The 16,244-nt window shown below is 52.6% G+C and overlaps 2 protein-coding genes across 5 annotated transcripts in view; one reads left to right on the forward strand and one right to left on the reverse strand.

The window, feature by feature from the left end:
* MIDEAS (mitotic deacetylase associated SANT domain protein) overlaps window positions 1–16,244 on the reverse strand; it is a 67,805-nt gene that overhangs the window by 39,141 nt on the left and 12,420 nt on the right. Inside the window, exon 1 of one of the 4 annotated variants that reach the window (XM_027066113.2) lies at window positions 3,294–6,836. The exons of the other annotated variants lie outside the window; for them this stretch is intronic. The gene's annotated coding sequence lies outside the window, so the exon portion shown is untranslated. Of the gene's footprint in view, window positions 1–3,293; window positions 6,837–16,244 lie in introns of those variants that run through there. 4 annotated transcript variants of the gene reach the window in all.
* LOC128316176 (translation initiation factor IF-2-like) overlaps window positions 3,611–16,244 on the forward strand; it is a 32,205-nt gene continuing 19,571 nt past the window's right edge. The window contains exons 1-3 of the mRNA XM_053225103.1: window positions 3,611–3,617; window positions 3,862–3,978; window positions 5,860–5,955. Of these exons, the coding sequence (XP_053081078.1) occupies window positions 3,611–3,617; window positions 3,862–3,978; window positions 5,860–5,955 (220 nt within the window). The remainder of the gene's footprint in view (window positions 3,618–3,861; window positions 3,979–5,859; window positions 5,956–16,244) is intronic.

Consider the following 16,244-nt stretch of genomic DNA (forward strand, 5'->3'; position numbering starts at 1 on the left):
GTTGGGGTGGAGGGAGGGTGATCTGGATTCCAAATAGAAGTTTCCAACACAAAATTATGCTGTAATGCTTCTGATTCATAAAATGAGCTCACAGTCTCAGGGTATCCTGAATGTTGTCTCAAATGCAAATGCAGATCCCTTAAGTAAGTGGAGATTTCAGCACACTCCACCTAGCTCCAGACCTGCGTGCAGTTTATTTAGTTCAGCCCCACATAGTCAGTCTCTACTGTGTAGGAGCAACCCCTCTATCGGAATGCAACCACTAGCTGCGTTTCCTGCGTGCACGAGTGCGCGCGCATGCGCACGCTCACACTCACACACACACACACACACACACACACACACACACACACGGTGCCAAACTGGCCTGGCCAAAGGAAATGCCCAGGTTAGCAGATTCCCAGGCAGGAGGCTTCACACTCTCACCCTGAGGTCCCACTGGGGTCAGAATGACCAGACACATTCTGTCTGCCAGAAGACCAGCGGCAGGGCAGGGCCAAGAAACTGGGTTCACCAGCACCCGAATCACTCATGGACCAACCCCTTTGAAACCAAAGGTGCACTATGAGTCCCGGCAGCAGGACTCCCTGGGCCCACCACATGCAAGCCCACAGTTTCTTGATGGAGATCTTTCATTCGTTTGTTCAACTAACATATACTAAACACCTACTGGAAGCCAAGCATTGTGAGAACAGTAAGTAGCACACATTAGAGCAGAGGCTAGGGTGATCCTGAAACGTACTTGCTGCATTTCAGAATCCTCACTGCAACTGTTTGAAGGCGGGACAGAGATTCAGAGTTTATGTTTTGAGCGCCACGGTGCAAAATGTACACAAATGACTACATAAGGTGGAAATGAGTGTTCAGAGAAGACTCAAAAGAAGTGGCATTTGAAACAGGCCTCAAAGGATCAGCAGGAATCTCCCAGCTACTTGTAGCCATCCCTACTCCACAGTAAGCAAAGTTTCCATCTGGGACACCCAACTGCAGGAGAGGGGCTATCAAGGCCAGATTCCTGGACTGGGACCATTCCCCTTCCAAGACACTGTGCTCCATGTGGCACCCCCCCCCCACCTCCCCCACCCCCCCCCCACCTCCCCCCCCCCGGCCGCCTTCTTCCACTCCTCTTTTTCCTGGCTCTACTGGGCAGCCCTTGCCTGGATTCTGCAGTCATGGGCAGCCCTTACCTGAATCTGTAACTGTATCTTTTCCTTTTTCTTCTTTTCTCCATTTATTACAAGCAGCAGCCCACAGGGCTAAACAGTTGGGTTATTTTTAAATCCCACATTTAAAAGTTAAATTCTCATCCCCATGGACATTCCAGGGCACCCTCTCCTAGCATAGAGTGAGAGTTTTGCCTGCTACTTGGAAAAGCCACACTGGCAGTGGGCAGACTGTCCCAAAGCAAGCTGTACAGTGGTGGGGGGCGGGGGGGAGGACCTTCTAGGTTCTTCACCACCTTGTCCCCTAGGAGCTACTCAGACCAGAGATCGATCCAGTTAGAATGGAGACTGGGCCAGGGCCATGCAATGAGATGGTTTATCACAGTAATTGAATGTTTACACCCCTCTTATTCAACGTCCAGAGCAGTAGGAAAAAGAGGACCCGTAAATTCTCAACCTGGGAAGGTGTCTCTTTTTCCCCTTAGTCCTGAAGCTACCTAACTACCTGTGGAAAGGGTGCATTTCTTTGATCATGTGCCACATCATCCCTGGGAGGTTCTGGAGCAAAGCAGGTGGCTTCCTCTCCTCAGCCGGGGCCCCACAAGGGAGGAGAGGTTTCTCCTCAGAACAGCAGTTTTTCCACCTTCACCAGGCCTCCAGTCTCAATCCTGAAGCCGCCTGGACAAGGAGGCCAGGCCTCCAGGCCGCCACCAGGCCAGGCTCCCCCTGCTGGAGCCAGCCAGACTTCCCCTCCCCCCAGCCACAACTGCCAACAGGGATCCCCTGCACACACGTGCCTGGGTGGCCTCCACAGTCAGCCCTGGCCAGCCAGCTCTTCTCTGATCCCACCGGCCCCCCACCCAGGCTCCACAGGCAGGCACACAAATCCGATGTGGGATGGTGGAAGCAGGAAGTTGCCACCAAAGTTGTGACCAACAAAGTTTTAAATGGGGCGAGTAACTTCCCCTTTCATCTTTCCAGCAGCTCGCTCTGGAGGCTGGGCTGGAATACCCAGTGGCCACCACTTTGAGTGGCAGGTACCTCCTCCAGACTGGCCTTCCTTGCGGCTGAGGCTTGAAAACCCCAGGGCGGCACCACGCCCTGATCCAGAGGCTTGTTTCGATGGGGGCCCTCAAGAGGGGCAACCTAGTGCACACGCTCCTGTAAGCATGAGTTGGGATGGGGGGGGGGGGGGGGGAGAGTCAAACCACCTCCACCAAGCCGGCCATGTGCAGGGTCCAGACAAACCCCGGGCCCCCGAGTTCCGGACGGGCACCCCCAAACAGTACACGATGAGGTGTGCGGAGAGCCCGGCAGGCCGCAGCGGCGCGAGCGTGCGGGGGCGGCCGAGAGGGATGACAGATCTTAGGTGCGCCAGCAGCGCAGAGGAGCGCGGGGTGAGGCCGCCTGCCCGCCCTAAGCGCTCCAGCTTAGGCCTCTGCTGCACTTGCCCCAGCTCCCTGCCGCCGCTGCACTTGCCCCAGCTCCCTGCCGCCCCTGCACGTCTGTCCCCTAAAGTCCCGGCGCGGGCACAGCTTCCAGGTCCACTTTGCCGTGCACACTGGCAGGACCAGGGGAAGGGGCTCCCGCGCCAAGTTCCTGCAGCTCGAGCGAGCCCCTCCCGGCGCCTCCCGGGCCTGAGCTCGGTCACGCAAGCCGCTCCCTGCGGACACCACGTTTCTCTCCGGCGGGAGGAGCAGCCGTATTCCTGCGCGGCCACCGACCCGGCGGCTCGGATCGGGGCGGCGTGGGGGGAGGGGGGTCCGACCGGGGCCGCGCCCGGGTGGGCGGGGGCCGCGCGCTAGCTGCGTAGCTGCACAAACACGGCTGGCTGGCGGAGCACACGCAGCTGCGGGGTGGCGGTGCGGGCCACGGACGCGCGGGCTGCGGAGCGGCGAACGCACGTACACACGCACACCCCGCCCCGGCCGCCCAGGCCGCAGAAGTTGACGCGCCGCGCCCCCCGCAGTCCCGCGCCCCCGCTCCCGGCCGCGCCTGCAGAGCTGCAGCCCGCGCGCCCCGCCGCCACCGCCTGCGCGCATTCCGGGGTCCCTGGGCCGCCGCCGCCGCCAGGGCGGGCTGCTTCTCGCCGCGTGCAGGCCTCGGCCGCCGGCCGAGCACCCCACTTACCCGGCTCCTGCCCGGGCTCCAGCATCGGCTGTCCCCTTTCCGCCGCGGGCCGCCGCCTTCGGTCGCCTCCCAGGCTCCAGCCGCCTGCACGCACTCCCGGATTTTAAAAACAAACAGGCGCCGTCGCCTCCCCGCGGCGCTCGCAGGGCTTCCGCCAGCCCGCGCCTCCCAAGGCTGGGAAGTTTGCTGGCAGGGCCCGGGCGGGACGCGCGGGCTGTCACCCCTCGCTCACGGCGCAGGAGCCTCGGCGCACCCCGCGCCCGCGGTGTCTGCCTCGCGATCGCTCTCCCTCCCTCCGTGTCACCCCCAGTCCTGCGATGCAGTGTCAGGATTGCACTGCTCTGACTCATCGGTTGAGCTCACAGCTTGAAAAAAAAAAGAGAGAGAGAGAGAGAGGGCGAGAGGCAACAGCGAAGGAGGAGGACTCTCTGGCGTGCTACAAAGGATTGCACAACTCCGGGCTGGGAGCGCGGAGCGCCCAGCGGCCGGCCGGCGCGCGCGGCACGGCGGCGAGCAGGAACCAGCTCCACCACTTCATCAGCACAACTGTCTCGGGTCGGCCTCGCAGCCAGCAGGCCTAGCGCCGCCTACTTCCTGCGACCAAATAAGGCCGGAGAAGGCGTCTTCAAACCTCGGGCGGCTGTCCGGGCTGGGGATTTCCAGCAGACCTCACCTCCACTCCCGAGTGAGTCGCCCTCCTCCCTCAGCCCAGGCCGGCGCCCCCGATGGCTTTGCTGGAACCAACAGGCCACGCGGCTCGTTCCTTTCACACCAAGGTCAGAAGGAGACGGTGACGAAATGCTTGGAAACCCATCGGGCCTGCCAGGAAAGTGTGTATGTGATGTTAGGGGAGGACACAAGTCGCTTTCTTCCACAAAGAAAACTCTGGCTTGGGATACGGTAAATCATGCACAGCCCTCTCCCAGGCCACTTCATTAAGTTTCCCCAAGTTTCGCTTTTAGCTCACCAGGATCCTGGTGGTACAAAGGTTATTGAGAAACTGGCCCCAGCCCCTATAAAAGAGCCACTTGCTTAGGTAATGAAGAGCTCCTGGGTTTAACTCTGGCGACTGAGGGCACAGTTGGGGCAGCTTTTCACTGCCTGCCCACATTTCCCCTGCCTTCCCAGCTAACCGCCCAGGCCCCCTGGCTGGTGGGACGATGAGAAACATTTCTGCTGCTCTGGAGATTCTTGTCGGCCCCCACATTCAACTGAAGCTCCAGGGCCAGGAGAAAGTCCAAGGGAGATTCTTTCCATTTGTTTTGGGGTTTTGTGTTTCCCAAAGAAATGGGTCAGAAGGAACTCTGCCCTTGAAGGAAAAAACACTGAAGAATACACTCTTTCCTGGCTGCTGCTTCTCCCTGTGACCAGTCCTCAGAAGCAAGTGAATCTCTTGCTGTCTCAGGGAGAAGGGGAGAGGCAGCAGAATGGGATTCTCACACCCTCTCTGAGCCTGCAGGGCAAGGGCCTTTGCCGCCAGAAAGCAGACGACAGAGACCTACCCCCCCCCCCACCCTCCTCCTAAGAAGCACTCCTGTCTCTTCCTAGGCCACCCCTTTGCTGGCCGAAGCACCTGTGTGCATCTGGAGCTCACACCTCACCCAGGAGGAAAAGGGCTTATTCGTGTGCCACAGTAGGATACATATGTCAAAATAATGACACCTTAACACAGACTTATCTTCAAAATAAAGATACTTATACCAAGGGACTGGATCAGATGACCTCTTAAAATCCCTTCCAGTTTAAAACCCATGATTCTGTGATTGTAAAAAGTGAATGGAGGAGCCAGGGAAACCACCTCCAGCAAAGAAAAGCCCAGGCTCTCGGATTTAGCATCTGATGTGACAGTACTGTTCCTGACAATTCTCAAAGCACGTCCCACACACAGCCTCCTCAACAACCCTGTGTGTGTGAGGGTTTTATCCCCCTTTGTTTTATGGATGAGCACGCTGAGGTTCAGAGAGGTTCAGTGACTTGCCCAAGATCACAGGGCAAGCCAATCATCTGTCACTTCTCTCTTCCTCTTCCCATCTCCCCGAGAGGAAGACAGTGAGCCATTGAGGGACTGGGGTGCTCAGGTATGCAGGCCCCTAAGTAGAGGCTAGACCTTCAGGACTCCTGGCAGAGATTCAGTGTAAAGCCTTTTTGTTTTTTCCATTTGTCCCATTTCTTCTTCCCCACTGACACCTCATCCAAGTGACGGAAACAAAAGCAAAGCCACTTCGTGTTCAGTGCCCACTGCTGCCAGGTTTCCTCTGCAGGCTTGTGGCCATCCCATCCCTCCCCCTAGGGCCTCCCTAACCCCTGACTCTGGAGGCTTGTGGCCTCCTCTGCAGGCTTGTGGCCATCCCCTCCCCCTAACCCCTAACTCTGGCTTCAAGCCAGCCTTGAGCCAGCCCCTGAGAGCCAGTGCAGATCAGCCCAGGGATGTTCCCAACCAACCAGAAAACCCAGCTGGGGAACACATTCCTAGAAGAGCCTGCCACCATGGAGCCAGGGCCCAGCCTCCAGGGAGTAAGTGGGAGCCACTCCAGAGGGCACTCCCCACTCAACCTTGTCGCGCCAGGACTTCCTCCCTGTTCCACGCTGCTGCTGCTGCTGCTGCTGCTGCTGCTGCTGCTGCTGCCGGCTGCTGGGCCTGGCCCAGGAAGCAGCAGGAGGAGTAGGGGAAGGTGGCAGGGTGCATGAGAAACAGAAGTCAGTGACCTGAAGGGGTCCTGCTCATCTTGGAACAGAACATCCTTTCACCCAACTACACTAACAAACTCGGGCTACTTCAGAAAGAAGAGAGGAAGGAAGGGGGCATATGTGCAAGAGAGGAGGGCTCCAGGCAGTCTCAGATGGCCCCTGCCTATTAGGAGAAGCCTGCCTCCCACAGGCAGGCAGAGGAGGGTGTGCACAGCCAGCTGCAGCTCTTCCAGAAAGCCCTGGAGGTCGGTTTTGCTGCAGATATGACAGTGCAGAATCACTGACATGTGAAGTGAAAGTTTTGGTTTTAGAAGATCTAACCTCTGGGGCAGCCAAGAAGGATGCCCTTTAGAGAAGAAAAAAAGAACGTGTTCCAGGACCTTCCCCATAGAGTGGGCTCTTTTCCACCATGGACCTTTACCAACTGCATGGGAAGAGAGGAGCACAGAGCTCCAGTTCCCAGTGAGTGCGTCTGCTGAGAAACACTCCAGGAAATAAAGCACCCTTGACAGGATTCCAAACTCTGAGTCCCAGTGAAAGCAGAGGCTTCCTGGGACTGCATCAGCTCTCTGGACTCAGCTCAGAGTGAGTGATCCATCACTGCCCTGAGTGGCCATCAGCAATGTCCATCTCTGGGACCATTAACAACCTTCCAAAGGTGGGGGCGCCTGGGTGGTTCAGTCGGTTGAGTTGTCCAACTCTTGGTTTCAGCTCAGGTCATGATCTCACAGTTTTGTGGGTTCAAGGCCTGCATCGGGCTCCACGAAGCTGGCAGTGCAGAGCCAGCTTAGGATTCTTTCTCTCTCTCTCTCTCTGCCCCTCCCTGACTCGCACTGCCTCTGTCTCTCTCAAAATAAATAAACTTTAAAAAAAAAATTTCCCAGGGGCGCCTGGGTGGCTCAGTCGGTTAAGCGTCCAACTTCAGCCCGGGTCACGATCTCGCGGTCCGTGAGTTCGAGCCCCGTGTCGGGCTCTGGGCTGATGGCTCAGAGCCTGGAGCCTGCTTCGATTCTGTCTCCCTCTCTCTCTGCCCCTCCCCCGTTCATGCTCTGTCTCTCTCTGTCTCAAAAATAAATAAACGTTAAAAAAAATAAATAAAAAAAAATTTCCCAAAGGTGAATTTTGTGGTATATGAATTATATTCCAATAAAGGTGTCGCTAAGGAAAAAAATTAAAAGCTTCCAAGGAAGCCAGGTTCTTCCTCCACCTACCCAGCTCCATTAACTTTCTGCTGCCATCAGTCACTATCTAAAAACAGGTTTTCTCCCCAAGCCCCATGGCTGCATTCCTGTCCTTTTTCCACTGTCCGTTCTGTGTCAGGATCTTTCTGTGGAGGCCAGCACACATGATGTGTTTTAGTGAATAAGCAACCTTTACTAGAATGTGGGGAACTGAGGGTACGAATACAGTTGGGGAAATCACAAATCCACAATACTGGGTTCCTTATGTTCCTTATGTCTTCGTTGCCTTTTCCCTTTGCAAGAGTAAAGGTACTACCTCTAAGACCTCTTTACCTACAGTCTCAACAGAAGAAAGAGAAGTTGTTTAGAGCACCTGGGTGGCTCAGTCGGTAAAGCGTCTGACTCTTGACTTCAGCTTGGGTCATGATCTCATGGTTCATGGCTTCGAGCCCCACAACGGACTCACACTGACAGCGCAGGGCCTGCTCGGGACTCTCTCTCTCCTCTCCATGCCTCTCTCATGCGCTCTCTCTCTCAAAATAAGTAAATAAACTTTTAAAAAAAGAAGAAGAAAGAGAGGTTGTGGAAAAAAACAGTGAACCAGAACAGAGTTGGGGTTCTGCCTAACTAAAGCTAACACCCTGTGTGATCTTAGGAAAACCGACGCCTTCTCTGAGCCTCACTTTTTTGGCCAATAACGGATGTACTGAATTTTGTTACGTCAACAGTGAAAGAGTGCCCACCTTCTCAGGGCTTGGGAGAATCACAAGGGCAAAAAAAAAACCCCGCTTTATGACTATGTCACGCTATGTTCACATAAGGGGTTACAAGTGTTACTATTTTAACTGTTTTAGCCGATGTCCCCTTCTAAAACTAGCTTCTTCCTTTCAACAACCTAGTTCAGGCAAGATTTTTTTTCCCCCTGAAAAGGCCTTTGGATCCACCCCCTGCCAGCCTCAGGGTGGGCTCTGCCCAGACGCTTTCCAACAGTGACACCGAGTTCCATCCGAGTGTCCTTCCAAGGCTTCTCTCCCAGTCCCTCTTTGTGTCCTTTCCACCAAACTTCGTCCACAGCGCCACCCACCCAGCCGGAATCTTTTGACGGCCATGGCTTCTCCTCACCGCTTTTTGTCCTTTCTGAGGACAGGGTGCTCAGAACCACCCCAGCCATTAAGTGAAACCAGCGTGTGCTGAGAAGTCCCTGCACCGTCTTCTCTTTCACCCTTGCAAACCCAGGGGACCCACCTCCTCAGTTCACATTTACTTCACCTGTTCTGGGGCAGGGCCACACCAGCCCACAGCTGTCCGCAGCCTCTAGCCCTCCCACCTACCCTCGCCTCCACCTCTCTCTCTTGCAGGCCCGAGCCAGGTTCTGAGAGCCTTTGTCAGGCCTGAGAGGGAGCTTCCGCAGATGTCCCCAGTTGCTGCTGTCACTCTGGGAGAGCCGTCTGGCTGGGTGCAGGGAGAAGGACAAAACAGGTGTGGCTGCCAGGGAGGGCGGGCCAGCAGGGCCACGGGGGCAGAAACACCCTTTCTTCACAGAGCCCAGGCTGCCGGCTCCCCAAAGGTCTCCTTTGAGCACAGTGCCGTGCCTCCCGCAGAGCCAGCCGCAGACAGACTCCCTGACTGGCTGTTCTCTGGAGCTCAGCCTCCCCACCCTGTGGCAGTGGGCCAGGAGGAACGGGACCCACAAGATCTAGTGTGTGCAATGGGGTATGCTTTGGAGCATCATTTTTAAGTGAAAACAAATACTGATACATCATGGACTAGAATCCCAAATTCATGTTCATGGGAGAATACAGGTTAAGAGCAAAAGCTGAGCTCTGAATCCAAATCATGCCTCACGTGAGCTTGATGACCTTCAGCGCGTTATTTAACCACTTGGTTTTTCCATCTGCTAAATGGAGATAAGAGCTTAACAGTATCTGGCACATATGAAGTCTTTTATAACTGTTGGCTATCATCTTCCCTCATCTCCTGATGGATCTCCCTGCTTCTAGTCTTGCACACTTAACCATCCGCACTGCCATCAGAGTGATCACATCCCTTTGCAACAGTTCCCAGCATCCTACTGCAAAAAGCTGAGACCGTTAGCCAAACTGTTAGGTGTATACACTTCAGGCACAATCTAGCCCTGCCCTACTTCCCAGCCCCAGGGCCACACAGCCAAGCAACTTGAAGTGCTCCAAGATGCCTGCTAGCTCACACATGCTCCTCCTCCCCCCACCTTCATCCACAGGTAAACCCACACCCCAGTCTCCCATTAGACTTGAGCTTAATGACAGCTCTTCCAGGAAGCCTTCCTTGATCCCTCTAAGCAGAGGAAGGCCGCTGGAATGTATACTGCAGGAGCCCTCCCAGATCTCCTTTATCAAGCCTGTGTTGGCTACTAAGGGCTCACAGCCACCCCCTTTTCTTTTTTTTTTTTTAATTTTTTTAAATGTTTATTTATTTTTGAGAGAGACAGAGAGAGACAGAGAGAGCGAGGAAGGGAGAGAGAAAGAGGGAGACACAGAATCCGAAGCAGGCTCCAGGCTCTGAGCTGTCAGCACAGAGCCCGATGTGGGGCTCGAACCCACGAACCGTGAGATCATGCCCTGAGCCGAAGTCAGATGCTTAATTGACTGACTGAGCCACCCAGGCGCCCCTGGCCACCCCCTTTTCAAAGGGAGCCTTTGGGGGTGCCTGGGTGGCTCAGTGGGTTGAGCATCCGACTTTGGCTCAGGTCATGATCTCACGGTTCATGGGTTCGGGCCCCACGTCAGGCTCTGTGCTGACAGCTCAGAGCCTGGAGCCTGCTTCGGATTCTGTGTGTGTGTCTCTCTCTCTGTCCCTCCCCTGCTCACACTCTGTCTCTCTCTCTCAAAAATAAAGATAAAAAAAAAAAATCAAAGGGAGCCTTTGTTACCAGAGAGCACTGCAGCCAATGAATGACTAGGGGGTGGGGCAGGGGAATGGGTCCAAAAGGTCAGGCCCCTTGCCTCAAGGTGAGACCAATCCTGTGCTGGTGCAATTCACCCTTCTGGGATCCCTGTGGGGTCTGGCTGAAGCTAGCTCCAGCTGCAACACATCCTTCCTTGCATAGCTTCCCCCCCAGCCCTAGCCTGGGCTAGCCTGGGCTAGCCTTCACTCCCCTCCTCCTAAGGACACTTCCTAAGTCAATCCCAAGCACCCCTAACTGTCTCTGTCTCTGCTCCTAAGAATCAGAGTGGCCACTCCCTCCCCTAAACTCCCATGGTATGCCCTTGTTCATCTTTCCTCCATCCTGATGCATTGTTCTACACATCGTGCTGCTTACAGAGCTATCTCCCTCCTAGGATCAGAGCACAGCCTAGGTCTTCATCACTTTGGATCCCTGGCACTTACACAGTGCCTACATATGGTGGGTGCTCGGTAAGTGCCTGTTGATCAATGCACAAATAAAAATCATATATGTGAGAATTTGATGTAAGCAATAAAATGTAACATTATCATTATGACTTTTATTACTATTTCTTCCATTCCAAATGCACATTTAACATCTCTGAAATCAGGACGCGTCTTGTAAGTGATAGCACGTCGTGGTTAAATCAGTAGCATTTTCTCTTTCTTAGTTGTACATAAAATAATGGTGCAGCTTATAAGTACTGGCTTCTTAGGTTCAATACTACTGCTACCACAACTACGACTACTGAGGCTCAGTCTCCTGGGTTCTGGAGCCTGCAAGGTGAAGTCCACAGAACTGAGAGACCCCGTTACCTGAGCTCAGTAGCTGTCGGGCAATCAAGCTTTCATAAAGTGACTTACAATTTCCCAGGGATCAGAAGGACCCCTGTTCCAGATGCCTCCAGAAACTGCCATGGACGCAGGCCAACGTGATATGGAACAAGCTCTGGACTGGGAGTCAGGAGGGCAAAGTGCCAAGCCTGGTTCTTCCTCTAGTTTTCTGGATGATCCCATGCAGGCTCTATCAACATGTTTATTGAAGATCTACTAAATGCTCGATGTGATGTGAGCCCACTGGATCCACCCAGCACCCAGAGAGTAAGCCACTGTCCCCATTATACAGATAAGAAAGCTGACTTTCAGAATGGTGAAACAGCTCTTCCAAGGTCATACAGATGGAATTCAATCCCTGGACTCTCTGAGCCCTTCCCTCTGCTCTATGAGCAGATGTCTCTGAACTTATATGTTTTCCCAGTAAGGAAGCTGAATAACGAGGAGTTACAGACTGGAGGCTCACAATCCATCCTCACACCCAGATAGGTTTTATTTGACCCATATAATAATGCATTTGATCTGAAGTGGATTACAGTTGCTACTAACATTTTTTCTAATCAGGAGATTTAAACGAAAAATCAGGATTTCTGGTTTGTCGTGAAAAAGACTGGAACACTGGCCACATCGAGCCCTCCTTCTTGGAGGCAGAGCAGAGTAGCTCAATGAGGTGAATAGCATAGCGTTATGAGAGAGCAACACCGGGGTAGGAGCAGAGCCATGGTGGGACTCATACACCGTAACTCTCCATCCCTTCCCTGGCCACTGACCACCTCACTTGTGCTGTTTTCTTATACCCAGCCAGCCTTTCCTATTGAGAACGCCCCTGTTCCCTACGGGCCTTTGAGTGGGTGCCCCTTGAATCAGATGAACTCCAATGCCCTCTCCAGCCCTGACAGCCTGTGTGTGGCTCCTCCCAGAATCTCCCCAGCAGCCCCCTCCAAGGAGGTCACTGTATGAACCTAGTTTGGAACCACTCAGGCAGGCCCCTGTCTCACACCTACCCCCTCTTTAGCTTCCATCACTGGGCCCCCAGTGCCTGTCCCTCTCCATTTCTCCTCCCTCCACGCCCAGAGCATCAGTCCCAGTCAGCAAGGGGGTGAGCCAGGCAGGTGTGCAGACGGGTTAGCCCAGGCCAGGGGTGGAGCCCCACCCAGGAGGGAGGGAGGGAGTGAGGAAGGCAGGGTTTTGTGTCTCCCAATAGGAAAGCAGTCTAAGGAGACGGAAGAAGGTGGGGAGGTTCCGGCAGTCACGGAAGATGAACACAGGTTGACACATGAGGAAACACAAACAGTAAATCGTCAAGAGAAAGAATGTACAGATCTCAGCAGCAATTTAAGATATGCAAATTAAAACACCATTAAGGACCCATCATGGCCTGGAGTCCACGTGCAAATAAATAAATAAAACAAGAAAGCTGCTGATGGCAGGGCCATTAGGAAACAGCTGCACAGACATTGCTGGGCCACTATAAGCTGTTCAGACCTTTCTAGAATGTGATTTGGCATGGTGTTGCAAGAGTTGAAGACCTTGATCAGGTAATTACGGTTGGGAGACCAGATTCCATGAATATAATTTAAAATGCCATCACAGAGGAGTTTTTACAAGAGAGGCTCATGGCACCTGTATATAGACCCAAAGAATGAAATCCATTCAGATTGTGGTATGGTAACAGAAGGAAACATGAAAAGGCTGGCACATGGAAACAATCTGATGAAAACACTTGATGAAATCATGCTACGGTGACAAAATGAGCACAAGGAAATAGTAAAGGTGGACCCACAAACTATGTTAAAACATCCCCAGGAACATTAGCAGCAATCAGAAGAGGACTCTGAACAACATAAATTGCTAAGGTGTAATGTTTATTCTAACTTGATCAAGATGGTTTAAATAACAGTGATGGCGATGATGATGATATCAATGATGTAAGGACCACTGAACAGGATTTAGTCACCATAAAAATACCCCAGCCAAACTCCCTAGAAGCAGGTAGGCCCAGGTTGCCAGCTTGATGAGGAAGGAAAAAGGGATGGAAATTGGGAGGGAAAGGGCTATGTCTGTGGGCAGGGGGCCCGCCCCAGAGCTTCCCTTACCAGGAGGTCTCTGAACGACATCTCTCTTTAAAGAAACAAAATCACACAAATAAACCCACACCATTTAACCTCTAACGTCCTGGGTGCTAGCTCTTAGTGCTGCGTTTTCACTCTCAATTTTACTAATACCTTATTTCAGCAACTCCAGAGGTGACACCAGGGCTCTTTGCGGGCTAGCCTAGGAACCCAATCGCCATTTATAGCATTGTTTCTATGGAAATGTGTTTCAAGCTTCAAGAAGTCTAGCTGCTGACAACCCTGGGGCATGCACGTGGTCTCTAAATTAGGGAACTGAGACGAGCCCTACTTGCTGGGTCCTGGGCTCAGGAAGACAGCTTGTTACTTAGATTCTGTGGTAATTAATACACACACCACCAGCAATGACCCCATTAGAGCAGGCTCCAGGTCGCTGTAGGGGGTGGAGATGGGACCACGGCATCTAGGAATGTACCTAATATTCTAGGGAAGCATGTGGACATTCTTTATCCCCACCTCCAAACACACGGCGGAAGACTGGAAACTGGCCTCAGTACCCCTCATGAGAGTCCAGGTGAGCCCTGAGCCCACGTGCTGTCCAATTTCTCCCTCACCCTGGCAAACCTCTAGCCACAAGGCCCCACTTTAGTCTGATCTCAGAACAAAGAAACTCCAAATCTTTGACAGTTCTGGAATTTGGTTTTAGCAGATCGGTGCTTGAGATAAATCACCAGGGCCCCAGCAGGGCCTGGACATCTCTCCACACGTGCACTGCTGTGGTGGCTTCTGTTCTAGCAGGCTCCAACCTGCCCGCACAAGGTCTGCCCAGGGCTCTCCAGCTCCCACCCACCTCAGACTCCAAACAACACCGAGGAGTCTCCATTTCCTGCCCTGAACCACACTGGTCACAGGGAAAGGAGGATTGCAGGCCCTCCAAATAGACACTCCACATGTCAAGAAAGTTCCCCACTAAGAAGAAATGGCTACACACACACACACACACACACACACAGACGCGCGCGCGCGCGCGCGCATGCAGAGAGGCAAAACCAAGGGGGAGTGTTGGAGTCCCAAGGTTCTGAGATGCCAGAGATATGAGAAGGTGGTCAGAAGAAGGTCAGCTGCTCAGCCACAAGGCCACACCTGCAGCTGCGAGTCCCAGCAGAGCTCATGGCAAGATGGGGGTTCAGAGGGCCCTGACTGCTAAGCCAGAGGTAGACTGGATAAATGTGGGGGGGGGGGCTTTATGAGGCTAGCAATAAAGGGCAACTCAGAGTTTCAGTACTTTAATAAATATGTGCAATACTGTAAACACCCAAGACACTAACTCACTAGGGCTCTATACCTGGGTGAGGCAGGGCTTCAGTGTGCAAAGCACACCCTCCCTGCTGCCTGCTGGAACTGCAGAAGAGAGAACAGGCCTCCTCCCTCTGTGGCTGAGACCGGGCAGCTTAGAGGTGAGTGGGTGGCTCAGAGTCGGGCCTCAGGGCCACACATACTCATGGGGCTGGTTCCCTGGAAAACCAGGTGTGAAGAATCGTCTGGGGGCTCTGAGGCCACTTGGGGGGGGGGTCACCTGCATCAGGCAGAGTCCATGCCGGGAGCCCCAGAGTTATACAGTCAGTCTGTGAAGTCAGGCCTTCCATTACTAAAAGACTCCGTTAGCCAATCTGAATTCTCCAGCCCCTGCAGTGCAGGTGGCTGATAAGACACAGCAGTTCTGTCTTCCCCCGTGGTAACAGATGTGAGGCTTGGAGGTTCCTCCCCCTGGCCTTCCCACCCACATCCAAAGTCTTTGCTACCTTAAGGTCTTTAAAAAAAAAAAAAAAAAAAAAAAAAAAAAAAGTATATAAATTACATACATTACTAAAACAATTGCAAACACACAAATACTCTATTCATAACCACTCACCTAAATCCAGTATTTACCTTATGCCAATTTATACCATGACCAATGTAATCAGTTCTTACCCACTGAAGTATGTGTGCAATTTTGCCTGTTAAAACAGAAACCATTTTCACCGAAATTCATCAACATTTTCCTGTGAATTAAGATCACCTTCATATTCATTTAACAATGGCACAATATTCCACTGGATCTAGGTGTCATGAATTCATGAATTATATAGCCATGTGGAACATTTAGGCTGTTTAAACAGCCTAATTTTGCTATTTTAAACAATGTTGCTATAAATATCTTTATGCCTATAGCTCTTTTCCTCTTTAGAATCATTTCCTTAGAATTAATTGCCAAGAGTAATACTGATAGGTAAAAGGAAATTGACATTTTTTAACGGCTTCAAGTTCTACTTTTTAAAAATATATTGTTGTATGTGAGTTACTGGGATTGCCTATTTTCCAAGATAGTTTTCCTGACAATATCTCTCAATCCTAGCAATCAAGTTCTACTCTTAAAATCTGCTTTCCCTAAGTCCCCAGTGGGTCTGGCATCTGGAGTACACATCCTAGGATTGAATGTTGGAGGTAACTCAATCAATTTGCTGTGGAGTATGACGAAGGAGGACAGAGAGATGTAGGTAGGAAGGTAGAGAACTGGGATGGACAGGAGGGGGGAGCAGGTCCCGTGGAGGCAGAAACAAAGGCAAATCCCACATGCTGTCCCTTCCAAAACAAGCCAGTACTTTCCTAGACATCAAACCCACTCCAACACCCAAGCTCCTCCCCAGGAGCCAAGAACAAAAACACATTTCAATGGATTCCTAAATGACATCTTAGAAATACTACGTGCTTCTAAGTTCTGGAAACATATTCTGCAAACAATATAAGTCATGCACCCATCACTGGTCAAGCAGACCCATGCACGTGTGGGCTCAGCCCTAAGGGTGGTTCAACTTTAAGAAAGAAAGTCCACCTCGTCCGCCGTGGCAGGAAGATGCTGCTCCACGGAGCTCTCTAAGTGGCAGACCCCAGACAACTGTTGTGGAATTTCTCAGCGGGAAAGAACCACATGTAATTTAAGTCTCTCATAGACAAACTGAGACCCCAAGTCCCGGCTTTGGGGCTCCCACTGTATGCTGCAATCATAGCCAGGAGGATCTGTTCCTCTTCCCCCACAACAGGAAGAGCCATGGCTGGTCCTGTCACCAGATTAAATAAGGCGTTTATTTTAAAGAGCCTCAGTCTCTTCTTTCGTGGTCTGCTGACTTGTTTTCCCTAGTTCCTTCCCTGTGCAAAGCCAGAAGACAGTGCCAGCCATGGAAACTAAGGAATCCTCTAAGGGAAGCTGGTATTGA

The sequence above is a fragment of the Acinonyx jubatus genome, chromosome B3 (assembly GCF_027475565.1).
Source record: "Acinonyx jubatus isolate Ajub_Pintada_27869175 chromosome B3, VMU_Ajub_asm_v1.0, whole genome shotgun sequence".
NCBI classification, from domain to species: Eukaryota; Metazoa; Chordata; class Mammalia; order Carnivora; family Felidae; genus Acinonyx; species Acinonyx jubatus.